Here is a 12849-nt window from a genome sequence, read left to right on the forward strand (position 1 = left end):
ACGGACTCCTGATGGCTCCTGAACAGGAGACATTTATTGCCCTTTTTCACTACTACATATACTTTCCCATTAGCACCATGTGCTGTCCACACACCCGAATCTGTCATACAGTTGGTTGTATGACCCTCAGATACATGCCTTGAGACTCTCAGACACATGCCTTGAGCCAGCCAGCAATTGGCCATTGCCCAAAGCTCACCCTTAACACTGTAGCCAAGTTACTTTATCTCAACCTTGCTCAAGTTTTTGTTTCTACCGCTTGTTTCCTCATCACCTCTAATTCAGGGACGTGGGAAACAGCGCAAAGCCACCTGCAAATTCCTTTCCCACACCCCTGTGTAATTGCTTTATATGTCTATGGTCAGATGCAAGACAGAGTTCAATCAAGTGCTATGTGCTTAAAATTTTAGGCAGGTGACCTGCAGAGTGGAAAGCAAAATGCATATGTGCTACAGCCCATCACTTCAAAGGCCAGCTGTGAGTCTGCACTGAGTACAGAGGTAAACAAAAAGGAAAAGCAGGGATTACTTTAGGCAGGTGACGTCTTTGAACCATCCTGGAGGTTCAAACCTACATTCTGGAGGTTAAAGCCATTCTCCGAAGGCCTTGAGAGACCCACCTGCATCCACGTGTCTCCTCCTATCTGTCTGTGGAGGGCCTGAGCACTGGCTGGGGCTGCTCCCCACTGGGTGACTTTGTCCTGCTGCCTCTTTCAGGTGTCAGGGTACAGCTGCTGAGGGGGTGAGAAGTCCCCCCAAACCCATTGGCTTCCTGCTGTTGGCACACACGGCCTCCTCACACGTGTATGTGTCTAGGAACCACTGCTGATAATGCTTCTTTGAAGCAGTTCGTCCAGGCCAATTGCTGTTCTACCCAACCAGCTTACATCTGGGAAACCTGGCAAAGATTACCTTATCTTCCCATTTCCTCTACCCCAGCTGTGCACAGACAAGACCTGGGAAGCCCAGGCAGGCCAGACGTGCTGGTTCACGTACATGACCTGTGTGCGAGCACGCATGGCCCCACACACAGCTAGGCACACCAGCTCACAGGCAGCTATTGTGTTTTGAACCCCTGCTTGCTGGAGGTTGACTTTATCGTATTATTTACACCATTCTTGCCATAATATTTCAAGAATGTTTATTTATTTACTGCATTGCTTTGATTCGTTCCTTTGCCAAGGTGGAGGCAAACTGCTTTCTGTCGGCGGCCAGTTTCTTGTTGCAGCCACACAACCACAGGAGCAGATTTGCCCCAAGTCTGTTTCCTCCAGGTGCAGGATCACACTGTTCCTTATCACTTTTTATCACTGTCACTTGGACATGATCCCAGTCTTCCGGGCGCAGTATCACATGCACAGAGGATTTATCACTCTTTCATCAGCGTCACTTGGTCATGGCCAACCTTCCAGCAGCTTTGCGTGACCATGAGCAATCCCTGACGGACTCGGAAGGGGATTTGGGCACCGTGTTTCTGGGCAGTCTGAGATTATTTCTGTCAGGCTGGTGGCCGGGGGAGGGCGGTGGGTCCGAGCCTCGAATGCCGGCGACTCAAGCCCCCGGGGCGGGCGTTAACGGCGCCCAGGAGGGCGAGCAACATCCCCCCCCCCCCGCGGCCACAACACCCTCCCAGCGATCCCTCCCCAAAAACCACCCCCAGAGCCTGTCCACACCGCCCCGTCCCGCCCCGGGGCGGCCGGAGCCCCCCGCCGCCACCGCCCAAAGGGGGAGGAAGAGGCGGGCCGGGCTTCGCCGAGCGCCGACATGTCGCAGCCGGGGCCCAAGGGCGCCGCGGCGGTGAGTGGGGAGGGGGCGGCGGGGTAGGGGGCAGCCGCGGGGCCGGACCCCGACCCCGACCCGCCCGCTGCCCCCCCCGGGGCTCCCCGGCTGCCCGCGGCCGCTCCCCAGCCCCGCGGCCGCCGCCCTGCCCCGGGGCCCGGCGGCGGGCGGGGCGCGGGCGGGCGGCTCCGGGCTCCGGGCTCCGGGCTGGGGGCGGCGGGCGGGGCGCGGAGCCCGGGCGAGGCGAGGCGAGGCGAGGCGAGGAGCAGCGGCAGCGCCATGGCTTTCGCTCGGTGGTGGTACGCCATGGTAAATGCGGGGCAGCGGGATCGGGGCCGCCGGGCTGGGAGGAGCAGGGAGCGGCGAGGGGAGTGCGTCTGGCTTTTTTTTGTTTTTTTTTTTTGTTTTTTTTTTTTTTTGGTTTTTTTTTTTTTTTTTTTTTGGAAATGTGCTCTGAGCTGCAGGTACCTGACGGAGGTGCCAGGAATAGCTGAGCCGCAGCTCTCTGATGGCTCCGTGTGGCTGAGCTCAGCTTGGGTCACTGTTTGTCAGCGCGATGGGTCCTGTAGTTGCTTTAAAAAGTCTTTTAACTTATTGCTCCTATGAGGAAGCAGTTGGTCTTGCAGTGGAGTGGCGAACAAAAAAACAGCGCTCTGCTAAAGTGTTAAAGAAAGTATGCGTCATGTAAGCTAACTTCTACAGAAAACACCAGTTTAGAAACAGAAAACACCAGTTTAGTTTATTTCCTGAACGTTTAAAGAGGTAAAAGGAATCAATTTAGGTTCTGATTGTGCTTTGATCGAAGTAGCTCGGTTATGTGGTCAGTAATGTTTTCAAGTGTCATTCTTTGCGTTAAGTCAGATCGGGACAGTGTGGTGACGCTAACAGAGGGTCAGAAATAGGAAAGTTTGGGAGTGGCTGCACTAAGGGACGGCAGGGACATTAAAGCTGTTGAATCCAGGGTACAGAAAGATACAAGGACAACCTTGCTACCAACCTTGCTTCCCAGCCTTGTTCAGGTAGGGAAGCTGCTCCCCCACGTGCTGTGTGGGAAGTCAGCACTCACAGCTACTGGCACCAGAATGTTGCTGGCTGTCCTCTGCGTGAGACTGGTGTTCACCCGTGTCCGCTGTACACCTGTCACACAGGGCAGTTTCTGCCTGCAAATCTAACATCTGAAAGATGGTCTAAAAGACAAGGAAGTGGAGCAGAAGTGAAAGAGACAAAAAGACACATAAGAAATTCAGCGCTTGTTTTACCTTTTTTTTTTTTTTTTTTTTTTTTTTTTTTTTTTTTTTCTGGTTGGTGTGTGTAAAGCAGAATGTGATGACTGTAAGGAGCATATATCTTTCACCTGTCCATTCCATTCATTTCTCAATGCTTGAATGTAGCTCCCTGATGCACCCCTTTCCAACTGGCAGTTTTCTTAACAGTGTCAAAGATGTGTCTAGGGGGTCGGATTCCTATCAGCATAAAGCAATTGTCTTCTCTAATACCCACAAGGCAAAATTAGTTGACTTCAGCTGAGAATGTTGCAAGTAGACTTCCCTTCTTACCCAGTTATTGCATGTGTCGTCACTGCAGACGTCTGAGATGCTGTGCAACATCTTTGAACCGAAGGGACTCGTGGGGTTTGGAAGGAATGTCTTGAAGCAAGACCTTTAGCTGAATTCTGATTTTTGCAAGTGCAGGCTGAGAATGCAGTTATGCCTTCAGTTTTTTGCTTGGTGCTTTTTGCTTAGGTCAGTTACTTTATAGCTTATGACTGCCCTTTGAGTTGGAAGATAAAGGTGTGTCTACGAAAGAATAGTGTTCTGATGTTTTTGTGCACTGTAGAGCATGGTGAAGATCTTGGGGTAAACTTTGTTGCTTATGTTACTTCTTCATTTATTTTGGCATAGATTTTTTTTTTAAAGATGTTGTGATTATGAATGTTGTCCTCAGGCAGTAAAGTTGCAAAATATTCTGGACCAATTTAATTTTCCAACAACTATAAGGAAGTGTTATGAAGTCATCTGGTTAAATTTAAAATCTAACTTAGTTGTATCTTAGCTATTTTCTTACTGTGGAGCAGGAGCTGCTGCTGCCTACTAGTTTGGTTATGGATTTTTTTTACTGTGTACATACATTTCTTTGGCATTGTAACAAAAGATGAGCAGGGGAAAAAAGGACAAAAAGCTCAAAGAAAAAGCAATCTCTCTCACCTATGTGGGGATGTAAAGGAGCAAGTCATGTGTACCTTCCCAGAACAACTTAGCTTGCTAAGCAAATTGTTTTATTTATTAATTTATTTGTATAGGCTAGAAGATTTAAAGCTTGGAAGTACAGACAGACAGGAGCTGTTGAAGGGAATTTGTAAAATAGGGTCCCTTCTCATATCTTAAGCCTGAGCTCTTTAAGGAACCAGTGTGATCTTCCTAGAAAGTATATGAGATAATTGTGTGTAACTAGGCTACCTCCTCAGGATGGCAGGTGAAAATGAAGTAATAATTCCATACATTGTTTGATTATCAGAGGGCGGAGAGCATCAGCACTTCATATGTACACAGTGCATGACTCCAAGTGACTGCATAAAAATTACTTTGGGTGGCTTATGTCCATATGTGCTTTGTTCCAAGTGTTAAACTAAACAGTTTTCGGATTTTAAGTCAAAACCTCAGTATTGTAGATGTTGTTAGACATAGCCTTCTGGTGTCCCTCATGGATGTGGAGCTGATCTGTGTGAGGGGTGGCTGAGGGAATCCTGCCGGTCCCCTTGTCCTGTCCTCTACCACTGTACATGACAGCCTGGTCAGGTGGTGGGAAAACAGCTCTGACAGCTGAGAGGGGATGCTCTGAGCTCCAGCCAGCTGCTGGGACACACTGTAGCAGTGCAGGGACTGGTGCTTTATTGATGGTGTGTTCCCATCTGGCACAGGTTTCCTTGGTGTGAAGATGAGGAAATGGAGTTAGGGAGGAATTTGTCACTGCCCAGAGTCTGCTGTACTCAGTAGGAATTAGATAAGGTTCCTGCTTTCTGTGACTTGAAAAGTTTAAAATAGATTGGGAAAAAAAAAAAAAAAAAAAAGGATTATTCCCGACTTGAGTCGGTGTTACTGTTTTCATAGCTGTGCCCAAATCTGAGGAAACAAACCAATGAAAACAACAAAATACATGCAATGTACAGGAAGGCGTGCTTGCTTTCTTGGCCAACCTCCATGACAATAGTTATGATCCCCCTGAGATGCCAGCGAAGTTTAGCATGCCATGCAATATGCTTTCGCAATTGTGTGCAAGCTGGATGTTGTCTATGTTGGTAAGGGCTGCAAGTGGACTCAGCTTCTAATGTGCTGTGGCGAAGGGTCTGGAGGGGAAGATGAGGAGCAGCTGAGGTCCCTGGGTTTGCTCAGCTCCAAGCAGAGCAGGCTGAGGGGAGGCCTCATGGCGGCCTGCAGCTCCCTCACGAGGGGAGCAGGCGCTGAGCTCTGCTCTCTGGGGACAGCGACAGGACCTGAGGGGACGGTATGGAGCTGGGACAGGGCAGGGTCAGGCTGGGGGTTAGGAAAAGGTTCAGCACCCAGAGGTGGTTAGGCACTGGGACAGGCCCCATCCTCAGGGACGTGGTCACGGCACTGAGCTCAATAAGCATTTGGGCAGCGCTCTCAGACACAGGGTTTGGTTTGGGGTGGTCCTGTGTGGAGTCCTGAGTTGGACTCAATGACCCTTGTGGGTCCCTTCCAACCTGGGATATTCTGTGATCTTATAATGATATGCCATTCCATTTAGGAACAGAGCCTAGTCTACCCTAAAAAGTTTTGCTGGGCAACAGAACTAGGTCCCAAGCCTTGCAGCTGTGCTGCCTCTGGAGTCACCATTTTGTCAGTGAACGCATGCTTACTGACATTGCTTTCATGGGTGTGCACGTTGCGTGTGTGTCGCATGCTTTTGCTGTAGCAATAAAAAGCGCAGATAACTAGGTTAATTGTGCCTGTACTGAAAGCACTATTATAGGGCTGTGAATCAATTCACCTGTAACCTGAAAAGACAGCCTAAGTGGTTTGTTTTTCCACTGACAAGACAAAATTGGAGTGTGAGAGTAGTACTTCCAATTTTAAAAACTTGTCAAGTGAACCCCAAACTTATTTTAAAATCTTGAATTATTAGGGGTTGTTTAAAACAATTCCTGAAATTTTTGTTTTGTGCTATCAAAATAGAAACAGTTAAGAGACATGGTGCTTTTTTTCCCTAGTTTTATTTGTTCACTCAGCTCTAGTGTTTTCCAAACCTTTTTGCTGATGTGCTTGAATAGATTCCAGTTGAAGATAGTGCAGTGATACACGATCATTACTTTCTCTCTATAGCCATGTGAAGAAAATGGTGTAGGAACTCATTACTTCAGTGGCTTTACTTTGTTACTTTTCACTGTTTACTTACTGTTTACTTTGTTACTTTACATAACAAAACCTAACAGCTGTGAATCCTCATTCTCAGATGTCTGAGTTGCTGCAGGAAGCTATACTAACAGAGATACTAGATAATAGCTTTATAATCTTGCTTCTTACATTCAAGGGAAAAGATCTTGCTTTTTACATTGATTTTATTCTGAGATTAAGCAAAGAATTTTTTTGAGGGGCCATACTCACCATTTTCAGAGATGCACACAGTAAAGCTTGTTTTGAATACAATGTGCTTGCTGAATAAACTGTTATTTTGTCTATTGCCACATGTTGGGAACAAATGGGATCGCATGTCAATTTAGATGAAAACAAGAAGTTTAATGTCTTAGATGGATTGTAAGATACAGTAGGATTCAGAAGGAACTAACGTGCACCCGTGCCTGAACTGTAGCAGAGTTTTTATATACCGACATATGAATCCTAGAAGTTGTAGTAACAGATTTCTCCCATGCAAGGAGGTCTGGGCATCATGAGTATTTGAGTGGTTCTCAGGAAAGTTCAGGTGTTGGAGTGGATGGTGATGATGGGACATGCAGTGTTGGTCTACTGAAGCCAATGGGACTTGACAGCATTACTGAAGCAAGTATCAGAGAGCACTGTGCTAATCAAGAATGAGTGATTCTATGAATGGTGGTATCTTCCTGAACGTTCCACAGGAACAGTCTTGTTAAATGTTCTGCCATGAAGGTCATTTCTTTTCAACCGATTTTACTTGAAGTTATATAGCATGTCATTTAGAAATCCTGTCCATTAGCAAGAAGGGAAAGGGAAACTGTGTTCCATTCTGTCGTATCCTAGTGGGTGAAAGTGATCATACGTGCACTAAGATATTTGGGACTTTCTCTGCATAGAAAATATAATTTAAGATCTTAATTTTTATACATCTGTTTTCTCTATTTACAGCAAGGTGACAAAAAGGCAAGTGAAGCTTCTTCCAAATCAGGACAGAAAAAGGCAGAAACAGAGGTAAATTCAACTGTTCAAATATATTGGCAAGAAAAGTTTGGTAATGCAATTCTTCTGGTACAGATTTATAGTGAAGTGGTAGTTTTCAGATAAATAACTAGTGACTGTAGTCACATGTAATTAACTCCATGAACGTGTAGTTTTTTCTTGTGCTGATAAGCAGCCTAATGGAAATACTTCTTTGCTGTTCTCCTTTCCTAAATACTTCATGCTAATATCAGTGGAAATTATCTCTGGATTTGTCTGTTTTGCAGTGTAGGCACACTTTGGTATGTATCTGATGGTTTTGGCTTTTTCATTGTCCAGAAGCAGAGATGAAGTAGAGTGCACTGTGGCTCTTCCAGCCTTGTCTGTATACTGGATTATCTTCAAAGGGAAGATTCATACACAAATTTTGCACATCTCCTTGACGTTATGTGCAAAATCAAGATATGTTGATGGAAATATGTGCTCAGTACTGTGTTTTCCAAAAATACTTGTTTTTGGAGATGCTTCTTCAGGAATGGATATTTAGTGGTCAAGAGTCTATGACAGGCTGTAAGGTTGAGTTTACAGCAGGCGATTTTATAGTCTGATCAGCCAGTGTTAAAAAGCAGAACCCGTGTGGGTTGCAGACAGTGTTAGGAACAAGGTCACCCTTCTTGCAGCCTCCAAAGCTGTTAGCCATGCAGAGAGAGTGTGCTACAGTGAGTCATGCTGGTAATGCAGTTGAAGTAGCAATTCAGAACCTTTGTGCTATTTTTCCAAGAGTTTGCAACGCAATGTTTTTGTTTAAAAGATGGAAAATATTCCTGTAGTCTTCAGTTTTTGAAGCAGAGATGTGTCTGTAGATAGCTGTGGATGCCCATAATTAGAATAATGAGTTTGTTCATCTTGCTCCTAGAAGAGCTTGTGTAAATGATGCACAGGATAAAAATGGTAAGGAAACGATATGATATTTGAAAAGCTCATGTTCATATTAAAGGGAAACTTTTAAAAGCCCATCTACTCATTGCTTATCTGAAATTAATAAAAAAAAAAATGACCTTGTCTTTCACATTTTTAAAGTATGCAGTCCTCAAGAAGTAAGAGATAATGCGTAAGGCTTTGAAAATGAAGTCTTCAAAGGTCTGACGCTGGTTTGAATAGGAGACGCTAGTTAGCCATAACATCAAGGAGAATTCAAAATGAGTACTGTCAAGGTGTAGAATAGCCTTTCTTCTGAAGCCTACTGAAGCCCTTCCTTCTTGGTGGCTTAAAAGTAGACTGAGAAAAGCTCAGCAGATTTACTGTACGTGGAAACCTACTTCGGTAAGACATGTTCTTGCACAGAGAGGTGGTGTTGAGACACAGGGTTAGAATTGCCTTACTTAAGGCTATCCTACTGCTCGGTAGGAGAGAAGAGAAACCAGGTCAGCATGTACTAGGCTGGCGCAAGCAGTACTAGTGTAGCTACTAGTACTAAACAGCTTCCTCAAAGCTCAAAGGGAAAGCCATGAACATAAAATCAGTGAAATATGGATCCTGCTTTTCTTCCTGCATGGTGTCAGTAGCCTAGCTGGCGGCAGTAGGCTGTGTCTACTCCCCTACAAATTAATCTTTTACAATCCATTTTCTACTGCACTGAAGAGGCTGATGCTGGATTCACACAGCTAATGCATGCCAACAGACTGACAGGAAGAAACAGTGAGGAAGTGAATTAAGTGTCTGTTTCCAGCAACTTGCATTCTGCTTGATGTCTGTCTTGCCTGGGAAGTAGCTAAGCTTGGTCCTTCCCAAGGGTCCATGTTAAATGTAGTCTGTTTCATTTCTGAAAATAAAAACTAAGATGTGGCCTTAGAGCAACATGCCCATTTTACTTGAAACTCCTTCATGGCAGCCAATGATGGTTACTTGGAAGTATGTTGTTTGCACTAATATTCGGTACTATTTTGTCTAGCAGGTAGAGAAATATGATGAAACTATTTGGTAAGGATAAGACTATGATTTCCTGCTCTACAGGGCAATGTTCCACTTGGAAGGATTGATCTTGTCTGTCTCTTTATTCTGTGTACTGTATCAAAGGAAAGACACCTTCTTACTGACATTCAGTTGCCTCGTTTCAGTAGTGCTACTCAAGCTTCAGGTCAAGATGAAGGCAATCTGCTTACCATGGAATTGGTCAGCTTTAGGTTGAAATACGCATAATTTGTCAGTCTAGCAATGAAGTATAGAACGTATAGCTGTATACAGTGTCTTGTACAAATACACAAAAGACTTGCTGAAGGGACAGAGCTGGAAAGTTCAGGTGTGTTAGAATAAGTAAGTGAAAGGAGATATAGGTATCTCTTTATCAACGTAGTCCAAAGTCAATGTATTCATGTGTAGTGGTTGTGTTGGGCACTGTTCACGGACAAAGATTCAAGTCACAGGGCATATTCCTGAACTCTTTATATCTTGCTTTTCGGAACCTTTAATTTGTGAAATTTGCATTCTGAGAGAATCAGACACTTGAGAATCTAAATCAGCTTTAATGAAATGTTTTCATTGCTTGCAGTGGTAGAAATTGGCATAAAAGAAATGATCATTACAATTTGCATCATGCCTTTGCAAAGTGTATAGCAACTTTCCTTTCTTCTCCTTTCCTCTTGATGTTTCAAGCCGTTTGCAGTTTTGGATGTGAAGTTTTAGCAAGTGAAAGGCAACTGGTGTAGTTTACCTCTTGATATCATCTTCACTTTGCATGTGCTTTTCCACCAGTTTCACATCACTTTGGATCTTGTATGCAGTCAGGGTATTAGTGCTGTATCAGTTTTTGGATGCTAGAAGATACAATTCAAGGGAAGATTGGACAAATTCACTGCAGAGAAGCCCAGGAAAGTTTATAAAATACACTGCAGTTAAAATCACTGGGACATACATTGAGTCTGTTCTCTGAGAATGCATTTATAAGGTCTATCTGCATATGTCTGACCTATTTTTACATCACTGTTTTTGTTTTCTTTTGTACACACTGTTGGCTACTGCTAGAGAGAGGGAAATGGGTTGTGTGAAGCTTTGGCCAAACTCAGCAAGGCAGGTCTTGTGACCATGCAACTCCCTGTAACACGCTGTCATGCTGCTGAACACTATGTTCAGTATTGCCAGGGCTGCTAGTGGAGGTGAAGGGTTAGCAAAAGAGGGAAACTCTTTTTATGGGAAGCTGGGCTAATCTGATTCCAGCACAAGTCCTAATCCTGTCCTAAACTGCTACAACGCATTCCAAAGTGATGTGCAGTTCGGTTACATTTGCAGGGTTCATGGTGAGACAATTTGTGTTAGATACTGTATGGAGCTTTTCTTTTAATTATACTTGGACATAAGGCATGATAGATAACTTTGAAGTGTGGGCATTAAGTGCAGCAATACTTGTAGAAAGAATAAAGGCAGTAAATTTAAATTCAGCTGCCTGTGATTCAGATTAGCTAACTTTGGAAAAATTAAGTTCTGTTATTTTAAAAATATTTAGGCTGAAGTGTACTTCACTACATAATTTACAACTTTGATGTAAACCAAACACTACCATTGTGTGCAATTGTGGTTGAAATGCTCTGTTTTGAATAGGCTCGTTCTTGTGTTATTAACTGCACAAAACCTGGAAAGAGCTGTTGTCTTGCTGTTGTAGAGTGAAATACCACGGTGAGCTTCTCTATCAGTCTAAATTTCTAGTCTGTGCAGCACTGCTGTCTCAATGTAAAAATGAAGTATTAAAAGGAAAAAAGTCATATGTTTTAGGAATTTGAGGCCCCAGCTTAGAGTGTGGGAATATTTTAACAGAGACGGTGTGAGATGATCTTGTTCTAACACATCCTGCCATCTCAAGCAATGCTTTCAACAGTGTAGACAAAACATACGCCACGTGTTTAAATTCATTTTTCTTCACTTAGCACAAAATACATTTTTTTTTTTTAAGTTACATTTATGTACTGTTACAGATGTGTTCATATTTTAGAAGCCACTGTAGATGAGATCTCTCTGTTCCTTGAGTAATGGTTAATGGGAGAAGGTGGTCTCTCTATGGGGAGGTGTGGCTCTTCAGTGGATCCCAGAGGGAAGCTAGGTGCCACCACCTCCTTTTGGTGAGAGGAGTGCCTGCCTTTAAGTGCCCTCAGAAGGCTGACACTCCGCCCAGCACTGAACCTCAGGGCTGTCTGGGGGCCCAAGGGGAATAAGGTATTTCTGATCAATCCTATGCAGAGAAGTGGAGTGATTTGGGGGAATAAAGTACTGATTTGTTTGCCTGTTTTTTTTCTGCTCTTTTTTTCTTTTCTGCTGTCTTTTTTTTTTTTTCTCCCTGTGGTTAATATGCAAAAAGTAGTTAAAAAAATCAAATTATTCCAGTTAAGTTTTGGTATTACTTTAGAGCTGTTATGATGCGAGATTCCTCTCACCCTAGGAAGGAATATAGTGGTTTTTGCTCATGTAAGTTATGAATCAAAGATTGAAAGTTGTAGGCTGAATTGTAGGCTCAGGGTTGTTAAAAGCATTTCCTGGACAGAGATTGCATATTCTTTCCTCCTGTGATGATTTTGTCATAAAAGAAAACTACATTTGTATGGGAAAATTTGCATATCAAAGGGATATGTATTTCATCTCTGCTTTATTAAACATGGGGCAATTAAGATTGTTTCAGAACAGAATCAGTGTTACGGCTTTTTTTTTGAATCTGCTGCAAATAATGAAGAATAAGTATCTGTAAGTATCCGTATGCCACAGCTTCATTCCTTCATACACAGCCCTGTACAGGCTGCTGATTCTTCTAATTTGTTTTGGAAAGAAGGTGTGCTTTGATAATTTGCTAGGTGTGTTGTTGCCATGTTGGAAATGAGGCCTGAGTACGCCTGCAAGGTGATTCCATAGCTGACTGGGTCTGAGACTGCCACAGGAAAAAAAAAATACTCTCCTGCCTCAAGGAGGGGGAGAGGATGGGAAAAGCATTGATGGTTTTGGCGACAAAGGGCATAGGAGCTGGTGTGCCTGGAAGCGTTGTGCTTCCCGGTATCCTTCCCACGTACAGTCATTATTTTAATAAGCCTAGAAGGATAAACCTACTAGTTTGATGTTGCCATTTTTGTCTCCTTTTAGAAATGTCTTAAGGGGTAGATAGCAAAGAGGTTGGTTTTGAAAGATGACGTTGGGAACTAACAAGTATTACTCAACCTTTCATGTTCAGTATTCAGCAGAGGATAGAAATCTGGTGGTGTGGTATATATTCCATGTAGCTTATCTCCAGGTAGCCTTTCTTATTCAACAGCAGAAAATACAGCTTATTTTCCTGTTCTGAACACCACAAACCATGATGTCCCAAGGCAAGGACTGCAATTTCAGCTGAGTTTCAGGTGCAAATAGAGAACTGTGGTTCTGAAGACATACCCAGAATCCTGGTTGCTCTTTAGATGTCTGCTCTTCTTCAGAAGACGTTTTTGAGAGCATCTGTAGGTACGCCTGGTCTGTGGAGTCATCTACTGGAGTGAGGGGCGGGACCACCCACTGGTCTGTACTGGGCGCCTGCAGCTGGGTAAGCAAGGTCCTGGCCAGAGCTGCTGGGAGAGGCAGCCACGTCCTTGCACACTTTTAAGGGGGGAAGTCACTGTTGCTCTTGTGTTTTTTTTTTTTTGTGACACACTGTGAAGTCCTACTTGGGTGTTGTTTTCAGCATGACCAGTACTAAG

The 12849-nt window shown here is 44.0% G+C and overlaps 1 protein-coding gene across 10 annotated transcripts in view; it reads left to right on the plus strand.

The window, feature by feature from the left end:
- The first annotated feature begins 1716 nt into the window (after nt 1–1716).
- CAST (calpastatin) overlaps nt 1717–12849 on the plus strand; it is a 69565-nt gene continuing 58432 nt past the window's right edge. For 5 of the 10 annotated variants that reach the window (XM_082784255.1, XM_082784258.1, XM_082784259.1 and 2 more), the window contains exons 1-2: nt 1717–1796; nt 7118–7180. In XM_082784255.1, the coding sequence (XP_082640381.1) occupies nt 1764–1796; nt 7118–7180 (96 nt within the window). In that variant the 5' untranslated portion in view covers nt 1717–1763. Of the gene's footprint in view, nt 1797–1855; nt 2088–7117; nt 7181–12849 lie in introns of those variants that run through there. The other 5 variants (XM_082784257.1, XM_082784264.1, XM_082784256.1 and 2 more) reach the window with 5 other exon arrangements.

Source organism: Aythya marila (genome assembly GCF_965140915.1).
Source record: "Aythya marila genome assembly, chromosome: Z".
Lineage (NCBI taxonomy): Eukaryota > Metazoa > Chordata > Aves > Anseriformes > Anatidae > Aythya > Aythya marila.